Here is a 23,469-nt window from a genome sequence, read left to right on the forward strand (position 1 = left end):
AGTGCCATACAGCGTTATTCGGTGGAATGCTTCAATTACAAAGAACAGTCATGCCCAGGCCGGGATTCAAACCCGGGACCTCTGGTGTCGTAGCGCGCTGTGCAAGCCACTCCGCCACGGAGGTCGCCTGGAAACGGAATGATGTATGTTTTTCTTCTGCTTTATTTTCATTGCGACGCAGTGGCGGCGATTAGGCGGGCAACTGCTCCCCTCCACTTTTGCCCCCGTACTATGCTAAACCTTATATACAAATGGAAATATACTGTCTTTGCCACCCCCCAGTTTTGGCACCTTGCCCCCCCCCCCCCCCCCGGTTTTGTAACCCCATCGCCGCCACTGATTTGCGACGATAAGGTTAAATAGATGAAAGAATAAGACTGTTGCTGGTCATAACGTAAACTCAGAACAACCTATTCATCCCTGTAACCAGGATTAAATCAAAACTAGAAAATCACATAAAATATTTCCAAAATATAAAACAGAAGTAGCATGTCAAGAATTCAAGAACTTCTTGGTTTCTGCCCAGATATATCTTCCCAGGTTTGCGACATAGATTTCGGTATTTCCAACGAACCACACACACTATAGCGGACAGAGGCTACAAAGATGCAGGCCTCCGTTCTGGAGTGGTCAGCGTGACACCCAGAGGAGAGCAAAGGCATGGATGTATCATTGTTTGTCCAATCATCCTCATCGTCACGATTAGCTCAATAGGTAGAATAGCGGCACAATATAGCCGAAATAGAAAAAAAAGATTGCGAACATATCTATTGCCTAGTTATTAATAACATTTATTTACGAAAAAAACTTTGTGTGTTGTGTTCATTGAACTTTGACACAAAACAACATTTATTTAATACTGCAAGTGAGATGTACTTGGGATAAAATGCTATGTCGATACTGCACTATTGAGTAACTATAGGGGACTATCTTATATGTTACACCGAGTCTGACTTTGGCACAAACCAGCACAAGTAACAAATATCCTCATGCTGCCCTTGCTCCTTGCAATAATGAATCACAAAATTATCACACCACAGCATGCACACATTTTTTAACGCAAAAATCAGTTTCTTTTATCACAGCACATACAAGCACAAATTGTCACACGCATCCTCACATGTTCACTTCCCACAGTTTCAGATAATTGTCCAACACTTCTTCAAACCAGTCCCGCTTTTCCTTATTTTGAAAAGCGGGCCCTAACGTTCGCAAATCCAGCTGAAGCACTGCTTCGTTCACAAGCAAACCATCCAATTTTTTTAACAGTTCGGCGTCCCCGTGTAGCCGCAACAGACTGGGGTAGTTAAAGAAATAAAAGTTGACCCGAAGGTTTTTGGTCGCCCAAGTTTCCACAGACGAGTTGCCACTCGACACCTGTATCTTCCCGATGTGTTCTGCGTACCACGGAGAGAAGAAACTGTGCAACTCCATGCTGGAAAACTCTGAAACACCTTGATTCTTAAGCCGTTCTTTAATCCTGTTGTACACAGGCGGGGTGTAGACAAACACCTGATACAGGGAGTTGCCGGTCATGTAAGATGCGATGTAATGGGATCCGAAACTGCGTATAAAATCGATCACACCAGACACATCACCGACTTCGATACCTTCAACCACGTCGGCGACGGGTTCGACTAGCTGCAGATCTCCTAGCAAACGGCTGCTTTCTCTCCTCCTGGAAACTCGCACTAGGATGTAGCTATGCTGGCTACTGACGAACGTGGTGTTGATTCCAAGTTGGCGCGCGATCGCGGCACGGTTCCAGCTACCGGAGAAAGCCCGCCACGGCTTATCCAGCTTCTCGATGGCGAAGTCCCTGAAATAAGCCTGCAGAAGCTGCCTCACGTTGTCGCACAGCTCCATGTGGAAGTGGCCGTCGAAAACGATGCTCCGATCCCTGGTCTCGCTCTTGTTGATCTGCCTCGTGAAGTTCTCGAAGATGTCGACGGTGGGCTCGCGAAATATCCACTTGTCCGAGTCGTTGCGTGGTACCACCCGCATGCTGATGCTGAGGTACCCGTACCGGCTGAGCAGGTCTATCGCACCTCCAAGATGGATCTCTGGCCGGCACGGCGGCAGCCAACAAAGGCCAACCGCCAGCAGCGCTAGCCACATCCTCCCCAAGCCGCCGTCGCGCAGACACTGTCCTGGTGCGGCAACTCCTGTAACGACACAAGCACTGGATCAGCACAGAAGGCTCTAACGTGCCGTGGCCTTGCCTTGCTCGGCCGTGCTAAAAAGAAAAAGCCATTACTGCTTTGCTACCCTGTGGGTTTCTTACGTGAGACTGAAATGCATAATGCGGTGACCATGACAACACCAAGGGCTTTGTTGCTGCGCCCACAGACGCAAGTTTACGCTCTTGTTACACGCAATCAAGTATTACTTACCCTTTCCTTCTCGTCCGTTCAACACGTGATTTACAGCCTCATTAGCTGTATTATTCATGCTTTTATGTCGCACGTTTGAATGAAAGAATTTGCCGGAAGGAAATATCCTCAAGCAGGAAATATATTCCTTTTTACTTGGCATGAAAAATAATTCCTCCTCTCCTTTTCAGTTATGTGGAACAAGATTTTATAATCTTGTTTGTGCCAGGGCAACAAGTCACCTCCGTCATTTTGAAGTTATGGAGAAGCTCCGTTGTCTAGGAAAGCTGAACTTTACAATCTCTAGAATAAAGAATTCCATGTAATTCACTGGAGAAAATAATATCCCTCCCCTTACTGATTTGACTACCCAAAGTACTGCATGGCCTCCCCGCAGTGGTAGCGTCCTCGCCTTGTAATCAGGGGGTCCCGGGTTCGATACCCGGTGGAGGCACATAGTGGTTCGGATTCCACTTTAAACTGTAGGTCTAGTCCCGATTAACCTTCCTGTGCATAAAGTGAGTCGTTTCAATGTCGGAATGAGTTGACTTGAACCGTCTGATATCTTACATACATACATGCGTTCTTACTTAATCCCCAGATATTTTTGTTGGAGAGTGGTGTATAAGAGTGTATTAAATATTATAGGGTGGTCTGTTGGTCGATTGCAGTCTCACTGAAATTAAGATCGTTCAGATTGTTATGTAATTAATAATATCCAATTGCACATACAATCTTACGATCTTTTCTCACCAAACTTGAATCAATTCTAGCGCTAATAAATATTACAATTTTATTAATTATACCAACTTACCACAAATAAACTTTCGAGCGTCACAATTTTATCATCGAAATCAATTGCTATTTTGAATTATAGTATCAACAGTTATCATACTAACCTGATCCGGAACATGTCCAGTAAAACTTTATGTTTTAACAGGACAAGTTTGAACATATCAGTATATTAAATAAAAGGTTATTCCAAACTCCTAACATATTAAATAAATACATTGACGTTGATAGAGCTTGTACCAATTAATATGGAACTATGAATAAAATGTTGACTTTTAGAAACGTACTGGAAGTAATTTCAAAAACAAAGAGACCAAAACTGCCTTGGGCTATTACGACCATCTCGCCTCCCCTGTCTTCCCCGATGGCGCAGTGGTAGCGTCGTTGCCTTGTAATCAAGGGGCACCGTGTTCGATACCCGGTGGAGGCACATAGTGGTTCGGATCCCACTTTAAACTATAGGTCCAGTCCCGATTAGCCTTACTGTGCATAAAGTGGACTTAAAACACCAAATTAATCAATCAATCAATAATCGCCTCCCCTTGTTCATCTCTCAGATTCCTTGCTAATTGTGATCTGATCGCAATTGTCTGGATAAAATTTATTTGTGTTATCTGAATTATTTCATCTAACCCCTATGTAGTAGGAGAATGGACAGGCCATTTCATGTCCACTTGTGCTGTACCCCACCCCTTCTTCTAGTGTCGGCACCTTTTGTCCATAATTATGTAGATTATTGTGTTGTTCGCACATTCTATATTTTATATATTTCAAGAACTTAACAGTGTACACAAATCACAGCTAGTGGCATGAAATGGTAAATTTATATGCACTTTAAATTCATTCCAACACATTCCGAAGACAACCAAAATTTACCATTTCATGACGCAAGATGTGGAGCGAAAACTAGTTCCCAGTCTGCACCTTTAGATTAAACTGCTTTCATGGTACTGGCCTTTTTAATAAAATTACATTTTCGTCATTAAACGACTGAATTGTAATAGTTTTTAAAATTTCCACTGATTTTAGTGACGAAGTAGTGCGTCCATTTCGATCTTCAGCCGAGAGATCGGGTGAAGCGTGGCGGGCGGCGCTTGCGGAGATGCCAACATTTGCGGCCTGTAATGCCCGCTTATGTTTATGGACATATGCAGACAATGATATAAATATTGCAAAACGAGCACTAACCTGTGTTATAATTTATCATCTGTAATTCATCCAAGTTCTGCCTTTATATACACAAAAAAAATACGCTTTAGAAACGATGTTAAGAGCCACAGATAATAAAACATTTTAATCATAGTTTTGACCAGTAACCTCCTGCTTAAGTTCATATCCTTGAAAGAGTTTTGTGCCGATAGGGATCGTTTGGAGGTTTCGAATGTGCAACACTGTATCAAGATTACGCTGTAGACGAAACCGTTAAAAGTCAATGGTGTTCGTGAGCTTCCTTGCAATCCGAAATCTCCGAGCTCGAGTTTTTTGTTCCTTCGCGACAGAGTTGTGAATATAGTGGCGAGCAGATGTAAACCAAGAGCGTGTTAATTTCGTACTGTGCGCAAGAGTGTTATTATTGGTTACTTGCCGTTACTTGTTTGTGTTATTGCAGTGTGTATGTGTCAGTAAGAGGTTTGGAATGCCAGCCGCAAGGTTCACGTTACGAGGGGGGCTGATAAGTTCTCGGCCCGACCCAGAAGGACTTTAGCTACAGGCACGAAAGTTTCAGGCTATTCAACGTATTCTCCCCGAAAGTCTACACACTTGGCACTTGGTGGATATCAGTTTGAACAACTCTCATAACATAGGTTAGTGCTCGTCTTGCAATATTTATATAAATGTCTGCATATGCCCATAAAAATAAGCGGACATTACAGGCCGCAAATGTCGGCATCACCGTCAGCGCCGCCCGCCACGCTTCTCCCGATCTCTCGGCTGAAGATCGAAATGGACGCACGGTAGATTTATCTGCACCCTACCTTTTCCTTGTAGAATTGGCAACATTGCTCCGAGAGTTCACTGCTAGCGCCCTCTAGCTTGATTTCTTTCGGTAGCGGCTGATACAATTGACCGTATGAAACAATACAGTTAAGTGGGTTTGTGTTGGAAACCAGTTGATTCATCATATAATAGCTGTTTATTATACGTTGGTAGGTAGGGTTGACATGCACTTAAATATTGACTATGCTATATATTTCTTACATTACAACATTAGGACTTTTCAACGCCCCTTGCCATACAAAGTAATAATAGTTTGTTAGAGTGAAAACAGAATGATATGAATGTCCAGTTGTCTTGTCAACCTAACTAGACATATAATTTTCCACTGTGTTCGTGTGCATGCTTCTATAGTGTATGTGGAAAACAACGTGCAAAACTTATTCCAAGCGAAAACATGCTCAAAGGTATGACGGAACATCAGTGTACGATCGTTCGCTTGCTCACAGTTCTTCAGAATCAAACCCATGAAGCAGCGAAGTGAAGACGTTCATGTGAAGGGAGTCTATCAGTTCTGGTGGTGGTGGTTGATATTTGGTAAGTACAAATCTTTATTCACTTCTTTAATGTGCCAAAGTTTATTACTCTGTGCAATACAGTGGTAGGTGTGCTCAAGGAATATAGAGGGTGTGCTCAGATGGTGTTAACGGGAATTACCTCCCTTTCCCAGTTCCCCTCTGTAACTACATAGGCCTGAGCATCGAGAGAGGGAGTCTAACCAGGAAGTCGACCCCGCCCCCTGGAAAGTGACATTCCAATTTGTAAAAAAAAGTCTTTTTTTTTTTTGTATTGACCTATAACAGAAATAGAGTTCAGTTAATTAAATGTTTTGCGAGCCAGTGGCTTATTTAACTTTAGGCATTGCCAAAGAGAGGGAGGAAGTTCGTGAATGATTGTCACTGAATTATCATGATGTAGCACAGTGATACTTAATCAAATAGCGTACAAGACGCTACTCACGTTATCACGGTTCCCCTGTCAACTTCTTTCGAATGAATGGAGTGTAAACACTGTGTTTTTAAATACACATATTCTCCCTTCACATGTAACACCACCGTAACGAAACACTGTTCAAAATTAAGTTTATCGTTAGGGTATCCGTGATAAACCATGAAGATAATGCATTTGCATTTCATTTTGCGTCTCGTCTGCCCCTTTAGGATAATCGCGACAATCGGGATGAATGATGATTAAATGAAATTGGTGAAGAGGCACTCACAAAGGAACGAACACGCATGCTCAGACCGGTATTCGCATTCGGAAAATTCGCTGACGAGATCGTCAACAGACCGATTACTCAACGAGCTCGGCTTCCGAGGCAGATCAATCATGTTAATGAAGGATTTTTTTTTTTCGATACTATTGATAAACAATTTTAAATTTTAGTCCAAAAATATTTAAAGTTCCATTACGTCTTATGCAACAGTTACTTGTCATGTAGGTTTTTGTTTTGGCGGGGAGAATTATAGTAATATATTTGGTCAGATGCGCAAAATAAAATTTGGTTATGTATGGGCTACCGAACGGGAACCTTCGGCGAGCGAAACTGATACGTACAGTGGGATCCATGAGTATTACCGTGCAAATTGTCCATGACTATTTTCATTAATTTTTCTCTTACATCCTGTGTGTTTTTAAGCGATGGGTTTTTATGTATTCTGGTGCAGAAGTTGTAAACAGCTTGTTTTAAGTTTTAATTTAATTCTTGAAGCTCTTATTGTGTCAAATAAAGTGCACGAACATGGTGATGGACAATTTGCACAGTAGTACTCATGGATCCCACTGTACCACTAGACTACAGGGCGCGCAATCTGGCAATATCTTACCCTCATCATGCTTGCTTGGAAAACTGCGAAACTTTAAAAGAGTTTTTTTCTCGGAAATGACTAACTAGTGCTCGCTAGCACCTTAACATATCAATGTCAATAATACCCATAGGGGCCGACCTCCGTATCGGAGTGGTTATCAGCGCGCTACGACGCCAGGGTGCTCGGATTCGAATCCCGGCCTGGGCATGTGTGTCCTTGTGTATCCCTTCACCAATTTCATCATACCATTAGCCATTATCATTTTCGCGATTAGCCAAAGTGGCAGAAAAGCAAAGTACAGTAAATAAAATCAATCAATAACTATAAGCAGTCCTGTAATTACACACTTTACAGAGGGTATACGGTAAGTTTCGTGAGACGTTGAAGGGAGACCACGTTTCCATTAACTATAGATTATATTGTCATTCAATTAATTTGTACAAAGAAAATTCCATTGTTTGTAGAATATTGATGATGATAGCTAGGTATATCCATATTTGGCATAAATGAGGCATATTACGATAGAGAAGACATGTTTGGGTCTTCTCGATATTATGTTCCCGATCACGTGAAACAAGAAGTATTTTGACAGTAATAAGCTCACTGGAGTAACGGACAAATTACATGAATAAATATGTACGAAACTAAAGCAGCATTGTAGCAGAAGGTATACTCTAATGAGTAAGGTTAACCAGAGAGTATACGGCATATATCGACTACAGCCCTGCCTACAAGGTACCCTAACACTACACTAAGTTCCGCCCCAAACTCAATTTCCCAAGCCGTGGCCCCTCCTTGCAGAACAAACAGCACGTCCGGTACTATTCTGAATTTTTTAAAACTATATCCATTATTCTGCAGCAAGAAAAAATTTTCTTCCCCGTCGATAGAATTGTCAAGAAAAAGTAAGAACAAGCCATTATATATCTTTTAAAATAATGCGGCATGATAAGATTTTCTTTTAGTAAACACGCATTCTCAAATTTAAAAATAACTTTCAAGTTCGTAAGTACGAGCTAAGTATCATTATTCCGCTTCTAACAATTGCAATTTTCTGCTGTTATAATTCAGCTTGTAAAGCAAACGTGCATAAAATAATCAACTTGTGGTGCGATTTATGTGCAAGATAAACACTACCAATTGTAACCAGCACCTGTAAAAGAACAATGAATCGTTAATCCGGCGTTAACGCAGCCAAATCTAGGCGCAAGAACTGGAATTCCATATCAAAATGTAAACAATTCTACCTTTTATCCAGCATTTGAAATTGAATTTGTTAGATGGAGAGGGGGGGGGGTAGTTGTTTGTCGAACATGGTTTAACATTTTCACACTGAAACAGCTTGGGATACGCTTTCAGTAAATTTGGGTCCCAACGAGAATCGAACCCGTTACTATCCTTTTTAGCTGGCTAGTGACAATATTTCATCCATCTTTTGATAAATAAGACGATCCCTTTTCTTTATAAGGAAAGGTAGGACAACGATCTGCCTCGACACGTTACTGTAGGCCTATAGCTTGTTCCTTATCTCGAATTCAGTATATTTCTGTACTGATTTCTTCGTGCTTCGCCGGCACAATGCTGTCTTGTCGTATATCCACTTATTGTGTTCCGTACATGTTAAAGCGTCACGTTTCGAAGCAACGGGTCTGGTTGTCGAGTGGCGTGAATCAACAATAATGACATGTTTATGCAAATATTGTAGTGCATTTCAAATCCACATAAATCAAGCTTTAATCAGCTCTCCTGTGAAGTTAGTGCATATGGACATACGATAAAATAGTATTCAGCCGGCGATGATAAATTTATTTCTGACAAATTTTATGTTTAAAAAGTCTTAACATTATATCTACCGAATATATTATTGTTAATGTAGCCCACAGTATGCTTTCAGTCTAAATCGACTTTCTATTAAGTATTGTGTTCCAATACGTTTGATAATATTGCACTAAAACTAGTGCCTGCGAAATGTTAAAGAAGATAAATATTTTTAGAAGTGACGGCGCCAACCTGATATAAGGGGAGGCTACAGATTTCTGTTTCAAATTCTAAAGGGATGGGCGTAACTTGTGGCTTAACTTTGGGGTGGGGGTGGGGTGGGGGGTAGAATCGAATTGTTTTCAATCCCATAAAAATAATGTTGAGAAATCATAAAAATCATTCTTTATTTTTGTTCCTCAGGTCCCAGTAGATGATCAAAAATACCCTTGTAAATTTTAATATCTGAACCTGCCGCTACTCCAATAAGGAACTAACAAACAAAAATGAAGCTTGACTGTCTCCTCCTACTTATAAAAGTTCTTTTTTTCACACCTGTTACACCTATTTCTAAAAGTAGTGATTCGATTTATAGGGGAGTTGTACATGCAAATAGTCTTCGCCACCGTTTAAACCTCCAAAAATCAAAGATCAATGTCACAGCCTCTACATACATCCACCTACCATCCAATTGTAGGCAGCAGAGTATCATGTCAATTTAGTAGCAAGTTTGCCGACTTATGATTGGCCAGTTACTTAGTATCAAATGATCAGTTACCATTTTTGATAGATTCAGATCTGCGGGTGCCCCCCCCCCCCCAACCCTACGATATTAGAGCACACCGTACTAAAGTAATCTTGCAATCTTACTAAAGTAGGAAATGTACTTGAATATTGTAATGGCCCCTTGACCGAATGAAAGCTTTAAATTGAAAATATTATGTAAGAAAACTTAACGGTTCTTCTATAGAAATCTTGGGTTGTGGTGGGTACTGCGGAGCTAAGATCTGTTGGGAGAGGGGGCTGAAGCTCCCCCGTAGAGCCGTCCTTGATTTTTAGGTGCCTGCTTACGAGATGTGACTTGACAAGTGAAGCATGAGTTGAACATATTGCATCGCTTTTCGGGATTATGTCTGTGTCCATACATAGTTCCAGACGTTTGATATGTACATAGAACTTGTAATTTGTAAATGAAGCTGCTGGCCCCCGTGCGGAGTGGTTAGCATATCGCGCTACGACACCAGGGGTCCCGGTTTCGAATCCCGGTCCGGGCATGAATGTTTGTGAGTGTCCATTCATCAATTTCATCATATCATCCCCATCTTCGAAAATTAGCCAACGCAAAGTTAAATAAAGCAAATCAATAAATAAACAGTAAATGAAGCTGTTAACTATAATGGACAAAATTCAATGCATTTTTATAAAGATTTTCAGAAAAAAAGTGAACACATTTGCTACTTTCACCCTTCAATTTGTTAGTGTTTAAGTCACTACTTTTTGAGTAGTCTCAGAAACGTAGAGGAAGCAGTAAGCCAATTTTATGATGTAGTAAATACGGTATTCGAAGCATCAATTACAAAAAAGAAAGCTTATGTAAATAATAAATACCCTTGCTGGTTTACGAAAGAAATTGTTGAGATATTGAAGTTAAAAGAGTATCACAGAAAACGTATGAAACATGCAGAGGACAGTAAATTATTGTATGAGAGAACCAGGAAAATGTCAAAATCGTTGATAAATAAAGCTTATTTTAATTACACTAAGGAAATGGAGGAGAACATCAAACATGATACACGCTCTTTTTGGAAATTTGTTCAAAACAAAAAAGATAAAAATAGACACAGTAATAGTGCTATGGTTTTCAACGGGAAAGTTTTCGATACTAGTCAGGATAATGCAGATACCTTTGCACACTACTTTAAATCTGTTTATGCGGATTCCCCTAGTCAGGGGCGGCGCCAGAAATTTTCGACCGGGTGGGCAGTATAAATGTAAATATATATATGCATGTAAGACACATATATGTACGACATGCATGCATGTGTATCCCCTTCTCTCTTACACTCCCGAGTTCCCTTCTGTTTTCTCTTTCCTTTTCATCTTTTCTGTTTTACTCCCTAATGCCTTCTTATATCTTTCTTTCTCAGCTTGTTACCTCTTTCTCCCTTTCACTTTTTCTCGTTCCATTCTTCAAATGTTTCTCTTAACTGCCATGCACACACACATCACATGTATGTGTGTGTGTGTTTGGTGTCTTCCCTCTTCCTTTTCTAATCTATTCTCGCATCTTGTTCTACTTCTTTGTCTCCGATGGACACAATTACTTCAAGGAAGTGTTTGTGTGTGCGCAGCCATACATTCTAATCACATTTTGTCCTTCAAGTGCAAAAATACAAGGCTCATACCTACTCCACTTTATATATTAGGCGACACTGATAGAAATTGTGTTTAAATCCATGTTCCTGATCATATTATTTTCATCATATGAGATTTTGAGTGAAACTTGGGGGTTAATGACCACTCTTCTTGGCTTACAAGGTTATTACAACTGACAAATGTATCTGAATGTTTGCAATACCGGCTATCGGGTGCCAAAACCTCTGGGCAAGGACAGTTTACTTCTTTGGTAGCATTAAGAGGCCAAGTAAGAGGCCGGGTGTAACAAGTAGCAAAATGTGGTGGGGGAACTTCCCCCCTTGCTCCTCCTAATCGCCGTCATCGGATATTTGGATTAAAAGTTATGTCTTATTGGGAATGTAAACACACACACACGGAAAAGCCAATTCTTTTTTCATTCTGCATAAAGTATCCCCAGGCTTATGAAAGGCTATTTTGACAAAAGATCGCCCAAAAAGTAATAGTCAAGTAACATTGAAAAATCTGTTAGCTAAGTAGTTATTCTGTTTCTGAAGTAATCTTCGTTAATCATGCGGGAGAAGTGATACACGTAGAGTTAGATAAACACATACACTGAGGTAACAAATAGTTTACATTTTGTAGAAAGTGATTTTGGACACAAGGAATTCATCGAAATTGGTCACTTTACCGGTAACTTTTCGAAAGGGCTCAAATGTCAACCTCTATCCTGAGCAGTATACCTGGAAACTTTAATCTTGCAGGCGAACGACTCTCTGGCGCCTGGAACCACAGTCAAAATGATAATTTGTGGGGGTTGTATTTTCAATGTCTGCGTGTATTTCCTTTCGCCCTTCGTCACTTTCACCTAATCACCATTGAACCTCATTGTCGTCATTAGCCAAGTTAGCAGAAAAGTGACTTCACATAGAACAAATCAGTCGAATCAGCAACAACTTACTCTTCCAAAAGTGGAGTTTTTATTAGTTCATACCACTTCGAAAGTTGAGGTGGTAGTTTCAATTTCACAGTGTTTCATTGATGGATCAAGGCAGCTAACACCATGAAAAATAACGTTGTTTTCCGAAAGTCTCAAATATTGTCTCTGGTAATACACCCTCTTAAATTAACTCATCTTCTGTTGTCATAATATAACACTTCCCTGCCAATTCTTTCTGTATATTTTTTTTCTACAATGGCATCATAACGTTGTCGCCTTATAATGAAGAGGTTCATCTACTGTCCCCTCTCCTGGTGGAAGCACAATGCACACTGGTTCAGACTCCACTTTAAACTGTACGTTTAGTCCCGATTAGCCTATTGAGCATAAAAGTCGACTTAAAAACAAACAGACAAAATTTTCTTATGGATACTTCGTGACATACCTTTTCTTCTTTACTTCACCTGCATCTAAAGATTCTGTTGATCTTTTCGGCTAAACCTCTGATGCTTCTGAAGTTTAAACGATTCTCATCGTGACTGATTAGTTCTCTGACGCCCTGAAAACAAAGCTTTCCTTCTTCTTTTAATTCTACATAAGTTAATCACAAGAAAAATCGCATGATTACGTAACTGATAGGCAAAATTTATGTGTGGAACTAGGATTTCTAAACAGAATTAGCCACTCATTATCAATTCAATAATTCTGTTGCTTTTTCCAAACCCATAACTGTTACATCAAAATGAATATACCTCGGTATTATAGTGGTTATTGTGATTGCTTCTTATTAGTAGAACGAATTTCAATGTAGACCTAATTCAAAAGTCGAAATAATTTATTGTGTTGCTGGAGGAAGCAACGCTGAGGTTTTTATTTGTTTATTTAGAGATTATTTTAATAATACGCAGGCCGGAATTTATATATGTGAAGACCCGGAGCTTACAACACCAAGACTCCACCCAATCCTCTCCACAGTTTCAGTTATAACTTTTCGCCAAGCTACATGAGATGGTTAGTTATACGTTTATCTACATTTTTCATCACATCCAGTGTACCTAATTTTTTCTATATGTGGTAGCCTACTTTTCAAAGCAGTTTTTTTTCCAGTGAAGACGGCGACAGGGGAGCTCCAGCCCTCAAGCTCACCCTAAATTCTGATCTCATTTTGACCATACCCTGCATAATCTTGCGCCTCCTAAGCCCACTAGCTGCTTCTAATCATAGAAGTATTCAATTGGTCACAGTTTTCTTGTTCCAAGATCTCTAGTAATTCCTTATTGCTTTCTAATGACAAAGTTAAATCAGCTTTTTATGGGATGATGATATGTGAACATTTCTAGTACAGATAATATTCGTTAGTAAAATATACGTGTAATGAACACCAGAATACACTTATTTATTGCAACATTCACATATCTCTAAGTATGTGTACTTAGTGAATTTGATTGGGTGGGCAATCGGGTGGGCACAGGAATTTTTGGGTGGGCGCTTGCCCACCCGTGCCCACCCCTGTCGCCGTCCCTGCCCCTAGTTCATATAGAGTATCAGGAAATGATGAGTTACGAGTTCCACATTCATTATGTATTGAAAAAATTACTGAATGCGAGTTTAATAATGCTATCAAGAAATTGAAACCTAAAAAAGCAGCTGGTCCAGATGGCATACCGCCTTACGTATTAAAGGGATGTTCCGAGGTCTTGAAAAAACCTTTACTGGTAATATTTAATTTAATATTGGAATTACATACCTTTCCAAATATGTGGAAATTAACACGAGTGTGCCCAATTCTGAAATCTGGAGATAGTAGTAACATGGAAAATTATAGACCAGTTGCAATCCTCAGTGCTCCAGTCAAAGTACTAGAACAAATTCTATATACTAGAATTTTTAATCATGTAAAAAGTTACATAAATAGTAACCACATGGATTCTTTCCTCATAGATCCACTGTAACAAATTTAGTAAATTTCATTCAAGATGTTTATAATGCAATTCATAATCGGTCAAGTGTTCACACTATTTACATGGATTTCTCCAAAGCTTTTGATAAATTAAATCACGATGTATTACTATGTAAACTTGCAAACTTTGGTTTTACGAGTGACATGTTATCTCTCATTATTTCGTATCTTCACAATAGGAAACAATATGTGACTTACAAACAATCAGATTCACATCAATACGTTGTAAATTCTGGAGTCCCTCAAGGTTCGAACCTTGGTCCACTTCTCTTTATTATATTTATAAACGATTTGCCACATAAACTTCAGCACTCCAAACTTCTCATGTACGCAGACGATGTTAAACTGTATAAAGAAATTAATTGTACTCAAGATATGTTAGATCTTCAGAATGATATAAATGTACTCTATGGTTGGAGTATGGATAACGATCTAAGGTTTAATATTAAAAAATGTAGCTTTATGGTATTTTCGATGAATAAACACCCATATGAGTATTCATACAGAATTAGTAATGAAAAGCTGGAAAAAGTGTACTCTGTCAAAGATCTTGGTGTTGTTGTTGATTGTAATTTATCCTTTGAGGAACACATTTCGAATATTGTTAAGGATGCATATAGATGACTAGGATTTCTCATAAGAAGCTCAAAGAGCCTAAATAATTTAAATGTTATTATGCTATTGTATAACAGTATGATAAGAAGTAAACTCGAATATGCGTCGGTTGTATGGTCTCCTGGGTTTATATCTTATAAAAATAGAATAGAGCAAATTCAAAAAGATTTCTACGGTACTTATACTACAAGAAGAATCAGGTATCTGCTTACGAGATGAAATTATCGTATAAGTATTTATTGAAAGAGTTTTGTTATGTAAGCCTCAGTAGTAGGAGAGAATTAGCACAACAAATATTTCTTTACAAAACAGTAAATGGAATTCTGGATAATAGTAACTTTCTTCATCATTTTAAATTTAATACTAGAAAATCTAATCTTCGGATCAGACACATTTTCCTCTGTGATATTCCGAGAACAGAAAAATACAAATCATCACCTATATTCAGACTTTGTTCTGCATATAATAATATTTCTACAAAGCATGAAAATCTGGATTTTAGTCTGCCACTTTCCTTGTATCTAGAAATACTAAAACCAATTTTTGAAAAAGACTAGATATACATCTGTGAATCCATTCTACTGTGTATTTTTCCATTGTTCTGAAATTATTTTACCTTCTATGCTATTTTTATTATTATTATTATTGTTATTATTTTTTCCGTTCAATACTATGTAAAGGCTATGTTCTGAACAATGAATATTTATGTATATGGTTGGATGTATATATGTTTCTTTCCTGTAGTACTTCACTTATAATCTTGTGTGTTTAAATGCGTTTGTGTGTGTGTTTATATGTAATCTACACTTTTATATGTTTATTATTTGAATTATGTAAGCTTTCCTGTAATTGGAGATTCTCTCTGTAGGAAGCAAACGAATAAATAAATAAATAAATAAACAAACAACTTCCTTGGGAAGTTACACCCGCACATTGTGAAACTTTAAACTGTAATTTGAATTATCTGTCCATGATGATAACTTGTCTTAAAGAATAACAACATCAATTTGAACGTGAGATATCTGGTTCGGTTTTCAGAGATACAGAAGATAAATTGTAATCAAGTTGAATGACTGGCAGCCCGACTGGAGCGGATAAGGATAACAAAGAGAGGGAGCCTGTTCTTTTGACTATACAATTTATTCAAGAAAACCAAATTCTTCTCATTCCACCCAATATTATATTCAATGCGTTTTCTCCTTGGAAATAAAGGTTTCGGTACTGAACGATAGTGATGCAAAGAGCTACTAAAATACTGTAGTATATTCGGGTTTTATTCGAAAGTGAAAAGGTTAAGAGAGGGAATATCTCTTCCTCTAGTTACTACAGCTCTCCCTCTGGTTGCTAATTTTTGGTAATATCCTGATGCTTCAACAGCACTTTCTGGAATTTAACCTCCACGGGAAACTATTCAAATACCTTACTGGATATTTTCATACATGATTGTTTTGAATTTCTCGTCGCTTCTCTGCCACTATTGTCTAATCGCGACGATAATGATGAATGAATGATTAGATAAGACATTGAAGAAACACCACCACCAAGGCAGGACTCGAACGTGGAACCTTCGGTAATGTGATCGTGAGTCGACGACTCAACGCACTAGTAAACCCAAGCGGGAAAGGAGGGGGGGAGGGTTTATTTTCTTTCCCACCAATGAAAAATTGTGCCGGTGTGTTACACCGCCAGGAAAAAAAAACCACTGTTATTTACTGTATGGAATACAGTACGTCATACCATTCTAGATATACAAGGTTGTTGAATAAATATACTTCCTGATCTTCAAGGGAACTTACTATTCTAAGCAAGTTCTCCCTGCATAAAAAATATAATTTATTTCACAACTGGATTTCGAAACATATAGTTCTTGGTTCAAAAACAGTGAAAAGGAGAGTCTCGTCCAAAATGATTGGTTCTGGATTCACAAAGTCGGCTGTTACTATTATTATTATTGAATATGTACCGTCATTCGAACCATCCAATGCAGAAATGTTGCACTTTGAATCAGGCTTGTATTTTTTTGTCGTAAAAGAAAAGTAAAAAACCAGTTCTCAGTGATCATTCATTACCTCGTATTCAAACAAAATATCCATTTTGGGATTTCTAACCTTGAAGAATATAACGACCTTTCTTTTCGCAACTTTTCAAAAGCAATAACATAGCTTCAGGGTAGAGAGGTTGAATAACTGGTTTGACTAACTAAGAAGTTTCATTGTCTTCCGGAATTGCAGATGCAATTCGCATACAGAACATATATTGCACATAAAATGTGGTGCTTTGGACCCACAGTGGCACAAACTGAGAATAATCGGATTTGCCGATTGGGTCAGTAATGTAAAAAGTTAACATAATGTCGTCCTACACACAATTATAGAAATCGAATGAATCAATATAGGCAAACAGATGCATTCTTCGAATGTAAAATTCATTCATATGAAAGTTCGTTATAATTTCTTTTTAATGTCGAATATCTTTATCACGTAAGTGCATTTAGGAGCAGAAAAAGAAAAAAATGTTTTGAATGCTTAGTTGTACTTTAAATATTAATACAAACTCAAATATGGCAAATATTTAATCTGAGCGCGATATTTAATACTGCCTTTTATTTTTGATTTTACTTTGTACTCACCCGCAAAATGACATTACATTCATCATGTATATTTTAGATAGGCTACGGTCATTAAAGTTGCTTCTTCTAACTATACCCAATCAAAATCAAATTTAATGTTACGAATGTGCTAAATTGTTGATTGCAGTAACCTAGTCGTAATTAATTTAATTGCATAGACTATTTCTGCGTCTGTTTCTTCTGCATTTAACTTGAAACTAACATTAGCATAATATAATTGGATGCCTCCATGTATGTGTTTACTTTCTTCGAACCACTTTTATTCTTGAAACATGCATAACTTTCTGGTATTGTCTGAAAATCGCAGCTACAATACACAACACGAAAGCTGTTGTGTTCGAATATAAGTAATAAATACCTAACCGCTTATCGCAAACATTCTTTATAATTTAAAACTTTGTAAAATTATCATTCAGGCATAGAGAATGCCGGTATAGTGTTCTCTTTCATCTAGTCTGGAAAAAAATACTAAAAATTTTCAATTCTTCGAGACTTGCAGCTTATGTTCCATAAATGTCATAGCAATTTTCATTTGGTAAATTTATCTCTTTTACAGAATTTCCAGAACAGGAACAATACAGACTGATTTCAGTTTTGAAAAGATTTCGAAATTATTCCGCCTTCCCTAGATAAAATTAGATAACTGCGGAAATCAACAATTACATCTTGAACAATAGGCTACTCCTACACGAACAAAAATTAGAAAATATAATATGACTTAATACGCTCTACTACAAATGCCCCAGAAACTTAAAAATTAGAACATAACAGTTATATTATAAGTTTAGATGCCATGGTCATATCCATAGGATCCCTCTCGGGTTTGAAACTGAAAATAAAATTTCAGATTCATAATATGAATAACTTTAAATATTAATATAAATATTAACGATTAAACAAGGAGATGCATTATCTCCATTGCTCTTTAATTTTGCCTTAGAATACGCTGTTAGAAAGGTAAAAGAAACTAACGAAGGTCTAAAATTAAACGGTGTGACTGAGCTGTTAGCATATGCAGATGATGTAGACTTACTGGGGGATGATGTAAATACAATTAAGAAGAATGCTAAAATATTTTTCAAAGAAGCTAAAGAGATAGGTTTGGAAATTAGCAAAGAGAAAACTAAATATATGCTTACAAGCCGAAACCAAGTGTTAGGCAATAATCAAAAACTAATTATTGATAACAACTCTTTTGAACCAGTTTCCAAATTCAAGTACTTAGGAGTAATATTAACAAATGAAAATTATATTAAAGAGGAAATAAAGAGCAGGCTTAATTCAGGAAATGCATGTTACTTTTCTCTTCATAAACTTTTGTCTTCTCGTTTAATATCTAAGAAACTAGAAGTTAAAATATACAAAACAGTAATTTTGCCTGTAGTATTATATGGATGCGAAACTTGGTCCCTTACTTTGAAAGAGGAACATAAATTGAGAGTATTTGGAAATAAGATCCTTAGGAAAATATTTGGACCTAAAAGGCATGAGGAGACAGGTGAGTGGAGAAGGTTACATAATTTAGAACTACATAATTTGTATTCTTGTCCAGATATTATTAGAATGATTAAATCAAGAAGACTTAGGTAGGCAGGCCATGTGGCACGAATGGGAGAGGAAAGAAGAGTTTACAGGATTCTTGTTTGGAAACCTGATGGTAAGATACCAGTAGGAAAACCAAGACGAAGATGGAGGGATAATGTTGAGATGGACCTAAAGGAAATCGGTAGGGATGGAAAAGAGTATATAGATCTTGCTCAGGATAGGGACAGATGGAAGGCCTGTGTTACTGCAGCCATGAATCTTCGGGTTTAAGAAGGCTAGAGAGTTAGTTAGTTAATATGAGTAAACGGGTGACTGTCTCTGGTCCATAACTAGAAAATAATTTTCTTTCGGAGAGACGGGAGTAGCTCACGACCCATGCTTATTTCTAAAAAGTTGTACAGTGTAAAATGAAGATAATTTCGTGGGCGTGTGTGGGTGTATGTTTTTTTATATAAATACAAAGACATGTATTTAAATGTGTCGTTTGGTTTTAAGTAGTAATTTTTCACCAAATTAATATTATTAGTTTATCACTGAACCCACCAATATACATACAGATGTTCATGTATACGCACTTATAGGAATTCTACAACGGAAATCGAAATAGTTTTAAATGTTGCAAAAATTAAAGGTTTTTCAGGGGAACAATGACCCCTCCACTTCATTATATATTTTGAATTTCAACTTTGTTTCTTTGTTATTTATCAGATAACAGAAATGATTATACTTCACTGTGTCTTCTTATAAGAAAGTGAAAAAAAATAATAACATGGAAGGAGTTTTGAAAAATGTAAAAAAAAGAACAAAAATGCAATGCCGGAAGGACCCGGCCCCCTTGGTCCAGTTAACCGATGACTGGCCTGGGTTATCCCGCTCTTTTTTTACTTCACATATTAGGCGATCTGATGCTTTTAATATTACTTTTAAAAGTAATATTAAAGCTTACATGAATATAATGACAGACAACTTTGAAACAACCTGAAATCAATCCTCTCTTGCGGATGTCGACTTCAAAAACATTAAAATTAAATTTTATATTTAAAGAAATCCGTCCTACATATGCTGTGTATTTATTTATATGCTAATCATTTCTCTGAGAGAAAAGTGCCCTTTTGTAACTTCGTGAATAATTAAAGGAAGAAAGATAATGATATCTTGGCTGGCTTTGGTTCATCGGTTAAAATTTGTCCTTTAAATTCGTACATACATATTTTAGTTACATCAGAAATGATCAGAGGAATGATTGTAAATCCATGACGCAATTTGTCAGGAAATTTTCAGCCAGTGAAGAACAGGATAATTGGCGTGGGAAGGTTATTCTTTTTTTAATGATGAAATCACCAAAATAGCTTTGCGTGTGCGTCAAATGAGAAGTCCCGGAAAGGAGATATTATATCAGGCAGAAAATCACGAATAATTATTTTACAAAGAAAGCTTCTTCTAATCCGTGGCGATACCGAAAATATGAAATTGCATGAACAAAATTAGCAATATGACAAAGAAGTGGATGAATGAAGAACCACAAAGATGTTATATCTTTGCCAGGTTTCAAAAACTTTAGATGCCCGTTTTGAAAACCAAATATCAAAGATACAAACTACACATGGGAAGAAAATATTTTGAATTAACTATAAACATTTCTTTGTTTTTTTGGAGGGTCAAAATAAAGTTGTTCTGAGGTTAGATAACCTTACTGAAAATCACGTGACGTCATGTTTACGGATTTTTGTAATATAGACATGTTTTAAGAAGAGGAAGAAATAAAAGAACGATATTCAGAGTGAAACAGGAAAAAAGTGTAAATGGGGAGAGATAGAGAAAGATAAATAAACGAAAGAGAGAGAGAGGGAGAGAAGCACAATATAGAAAAAAATCGAAATAGGAAAGATGATAAATGAAATAATCAAGAAAAGAGAGTAAACGAGTAAAAAATCTAAGTAAGGTTGAGCCGATACCGATGCCGATACCGATACTTGAAAAATTGCAATAACTAAAATTTGTTCAAAATATTAATCAATATTGATGTGTAAATATTCCTCTCCCATTATATGCATCAATTTACCAAGAAATTTGCTTTAGAATATTCAAGAATTTCATCAGAATATTAAAATAGATATTACGTAATCACAAAATATAGCTTTTCCTGCAAAATTGGTGCAAAAATAAAAAGAAAGTTTGAATTTTGCATAATTTCCAGGATAATTTGACTCCGCGAGAATGTCGCACGAGCAAAATGCCAGAAAAGTATCGGCTGGTATCTGTACATGAATTTCAACCGATACTTTCTGATACCGATACCACTGTTACCACACCCCTAATTCTAAGACGTAGGATGCAATGGAAAATAACACATTTTCCGTTTGTTTACCTTGTACTAGTTACAGAGAACATGCAAAGAACGGCATTTCATTCCTCTGCCCTGTCTGACGATCTATTAGCCTACCTCCCCTCTTAACCCCGGTTCATTTGTGGCTAGGCAAGCAAGAATTGAATTAATGAACTACTGAAATCTCAGAATTTTAGATGTACATGTCACATCGATGCATCATACATGCTAGTGTGCACGGTATAATAACTATCTCGTAATGAATACATAAAGGCAATGCACCGTTCACTTAACTTCAGCATTCTTCTATTTTAGAAGCGAGATTCAACCCCCCCCCCCTCCCCAGGTTGCAAAGCCTAACATCGGAATTCGAATTCCTACTGTTTTAAATAATGTGAGAACGCAAACCTATGACTTCATAATATCCTACTACTGTGTGAATTATGATCACCGAACCTTAAAATAATGTGCATTTAGCATAATTGCCAATTGTAATTGCTCAACGGTAGTGATAGTATTGCCTCATGTAAAGTGTGAATGAACTTTTCTTTCATACATTTCATCTGTTAACCATTTCTCTCCATCAAAGCTTGTTTGAAGTTAACTTTTTGCTCGTTAAGCTAAATCAAGGCAGTTGACTTAATTCTTGGTCGAGTTTCAGCAAATGCTGATGTACCACCTAATCTACCATCTACTTAACAGGACCTACAGTTTAAAGTGGAAGTCAAGCCATTTTTACCCATGCTTTACAAGGTGACACTATGTCCATCTCTATTGTCGTGATTAACCCACAGAGAGCTAAAAAAAATCACGTAAAACAACTAAATAGATTCCTTTATTTAACCCACGGCACAGGAATAAATGTCTATGCTAAGAAGCAGAAAATCTAACATCATAAACAATGTGTCAGGTGCTTCTGTGGACATACACAGGTGGAAACACCCAAATATCTCGACCTTGAGTAGCCTGTGAATGACCCACATCTGAAGTCTTTCTTCTGTTTGTCCAACACCAGAGAAAGTGAAATGAACAACGAGCCATACGATTTCTTCTATTGCAACACTACTACCTTTCCTACGCCTCCTACTGCAATGTTTGTCATGAACCATGCAGTGGCCATAATCAGTATTGCATCGCCAATTAGCACATTGCCTTGAAGAGTATGCAAATATGTCTTACATGAATATACTTCTCATATAGTCGTGGTCAGGTCCTGTGAATATGAAATCAACAACTAGTACTATCACGTTTGCATACATTATTATTATAACGAAAACAATGCTAACTTTTCTAAAGATGATCTGATTCGTGTAATATTTCCAATAATTTTCATCGCTCAAACAGTAGCGTTGCCATACTTTTTGGTATATGTGGGTCTCTGGATAACTTTCAAAGATTTAGGTGGGTCACATCTTCGAAGAAAAATGCATTTTGATATTCATATGTTGCTACATAATCCAGCAAGGAATTATACAAATTCACATGCTCCATTGAAAATGTGTTAAATTTTAGGTTAGGACCTCTAAGATCAGGGGTTAGTAGAGCGCACTCCTAAACCAGAGATCCTGGGTTCGAATCTTCTAAGGTTTTCCATTATATTCATAATTATTTTTAAACTTTTCTTTTATTTTTATCACGAAATTTGACAGTTTCACAGGGTAGGTGATTCACTCTGACTTCCTCTTGGCGCCTCCTCTGCTGTTATATTTTTCCAAGACTGAAAAGAAATCAGTTTTAACGACACCAATGAACTACCTTGTTTGAAAGAAAATTTAACATAATTGATACTTGCAAGAATTATTTTGTTGTCAAGTGTTATTCGAGTAGAAAAAAGGCAGTGCGGCTTCCATTTGTGCAGAGGGGAGGACGAGCAAGAGACCCCCCGCCATGAGTTTAACCCACCAGGGCATCATGTGAATCGGAACGTACCGGAATTACGTTCTGGCAAATCAGTTTGGTGCCAAAACTCAGATCCGCTGCGACATTGGACATCCTAGTACACCATACAAAATTTCGTTCTTTTGTTACATAAATTCTTGTAAACTATAGATGAAGAGGAAGTGAGAAAGTCCTTGTACTAAATTTGTCTCCTGACAGTGGGCGGTCCGGAAATTTGAAATATATATATATATATATATATATATATTTAGTGCTGTTGGTTTAAGATTTAAATGAGAACGAAATTTCCCGATATGATAGACGTGATAGATCTTGTGTTTATAAATTTACTTTGGATGCAATGATAATAATAATAATACTCACCATTTTTATTTTAATATTAGTTTATTATTAGTAGTACTAGTATCTATTCATTTGTGGTTGGTGTGCCGGCTATTGATTGAAACCACTTTAATTACTGGAACCCACGATCTGA

The 23,469-nt window shown here is 37.4% G+C and overlaps 1 protein-coding gene across 3 annotated transcripts in view; it reads right to left on the reverse strand.

The window, feature by feature from the left end:
• Nucleotides 1-766: 766 nt before the first annotated feature.
• The window catches only part of tsl (membrane-attack complex domain containing protein torso-like), a 76,278-nt gene continuing 53,575 nt past the window's right edge, over nucleotides 767-23,469 (reverse strand). For all 3 annotated transcript variants that reach the window (XM_083126410.1, XM_083126400.1, XM_083126420.1), the window contains exon 2: nucleotides 767-2,165. In XM_083126410.1, the coding sequence (XP_082982536.1) occupies nucleotides 1,117-2,165 (1,049 nt within the window). In that variant the 3' untranslated portion in view covers nucleotides 767-1,116. The remainder of the gene's footprint in view (nucleotides 2,166-23,469) is intronic.

The sequence above is a fragment of the Lepisma saccharinum genome, chromosome 1, assembly GCF_977018435.1.
Source record: "Lepisma saccharinum chromosome 1, izLepSacc3.1, whole genome shotgun sequence".
Lineage (NCBI taxonomy): Eukaryota > Metazoa > Arthropoda > Insecta > Zygentoma > Lepismatidae > Lepisma > Lepisma saccharinum.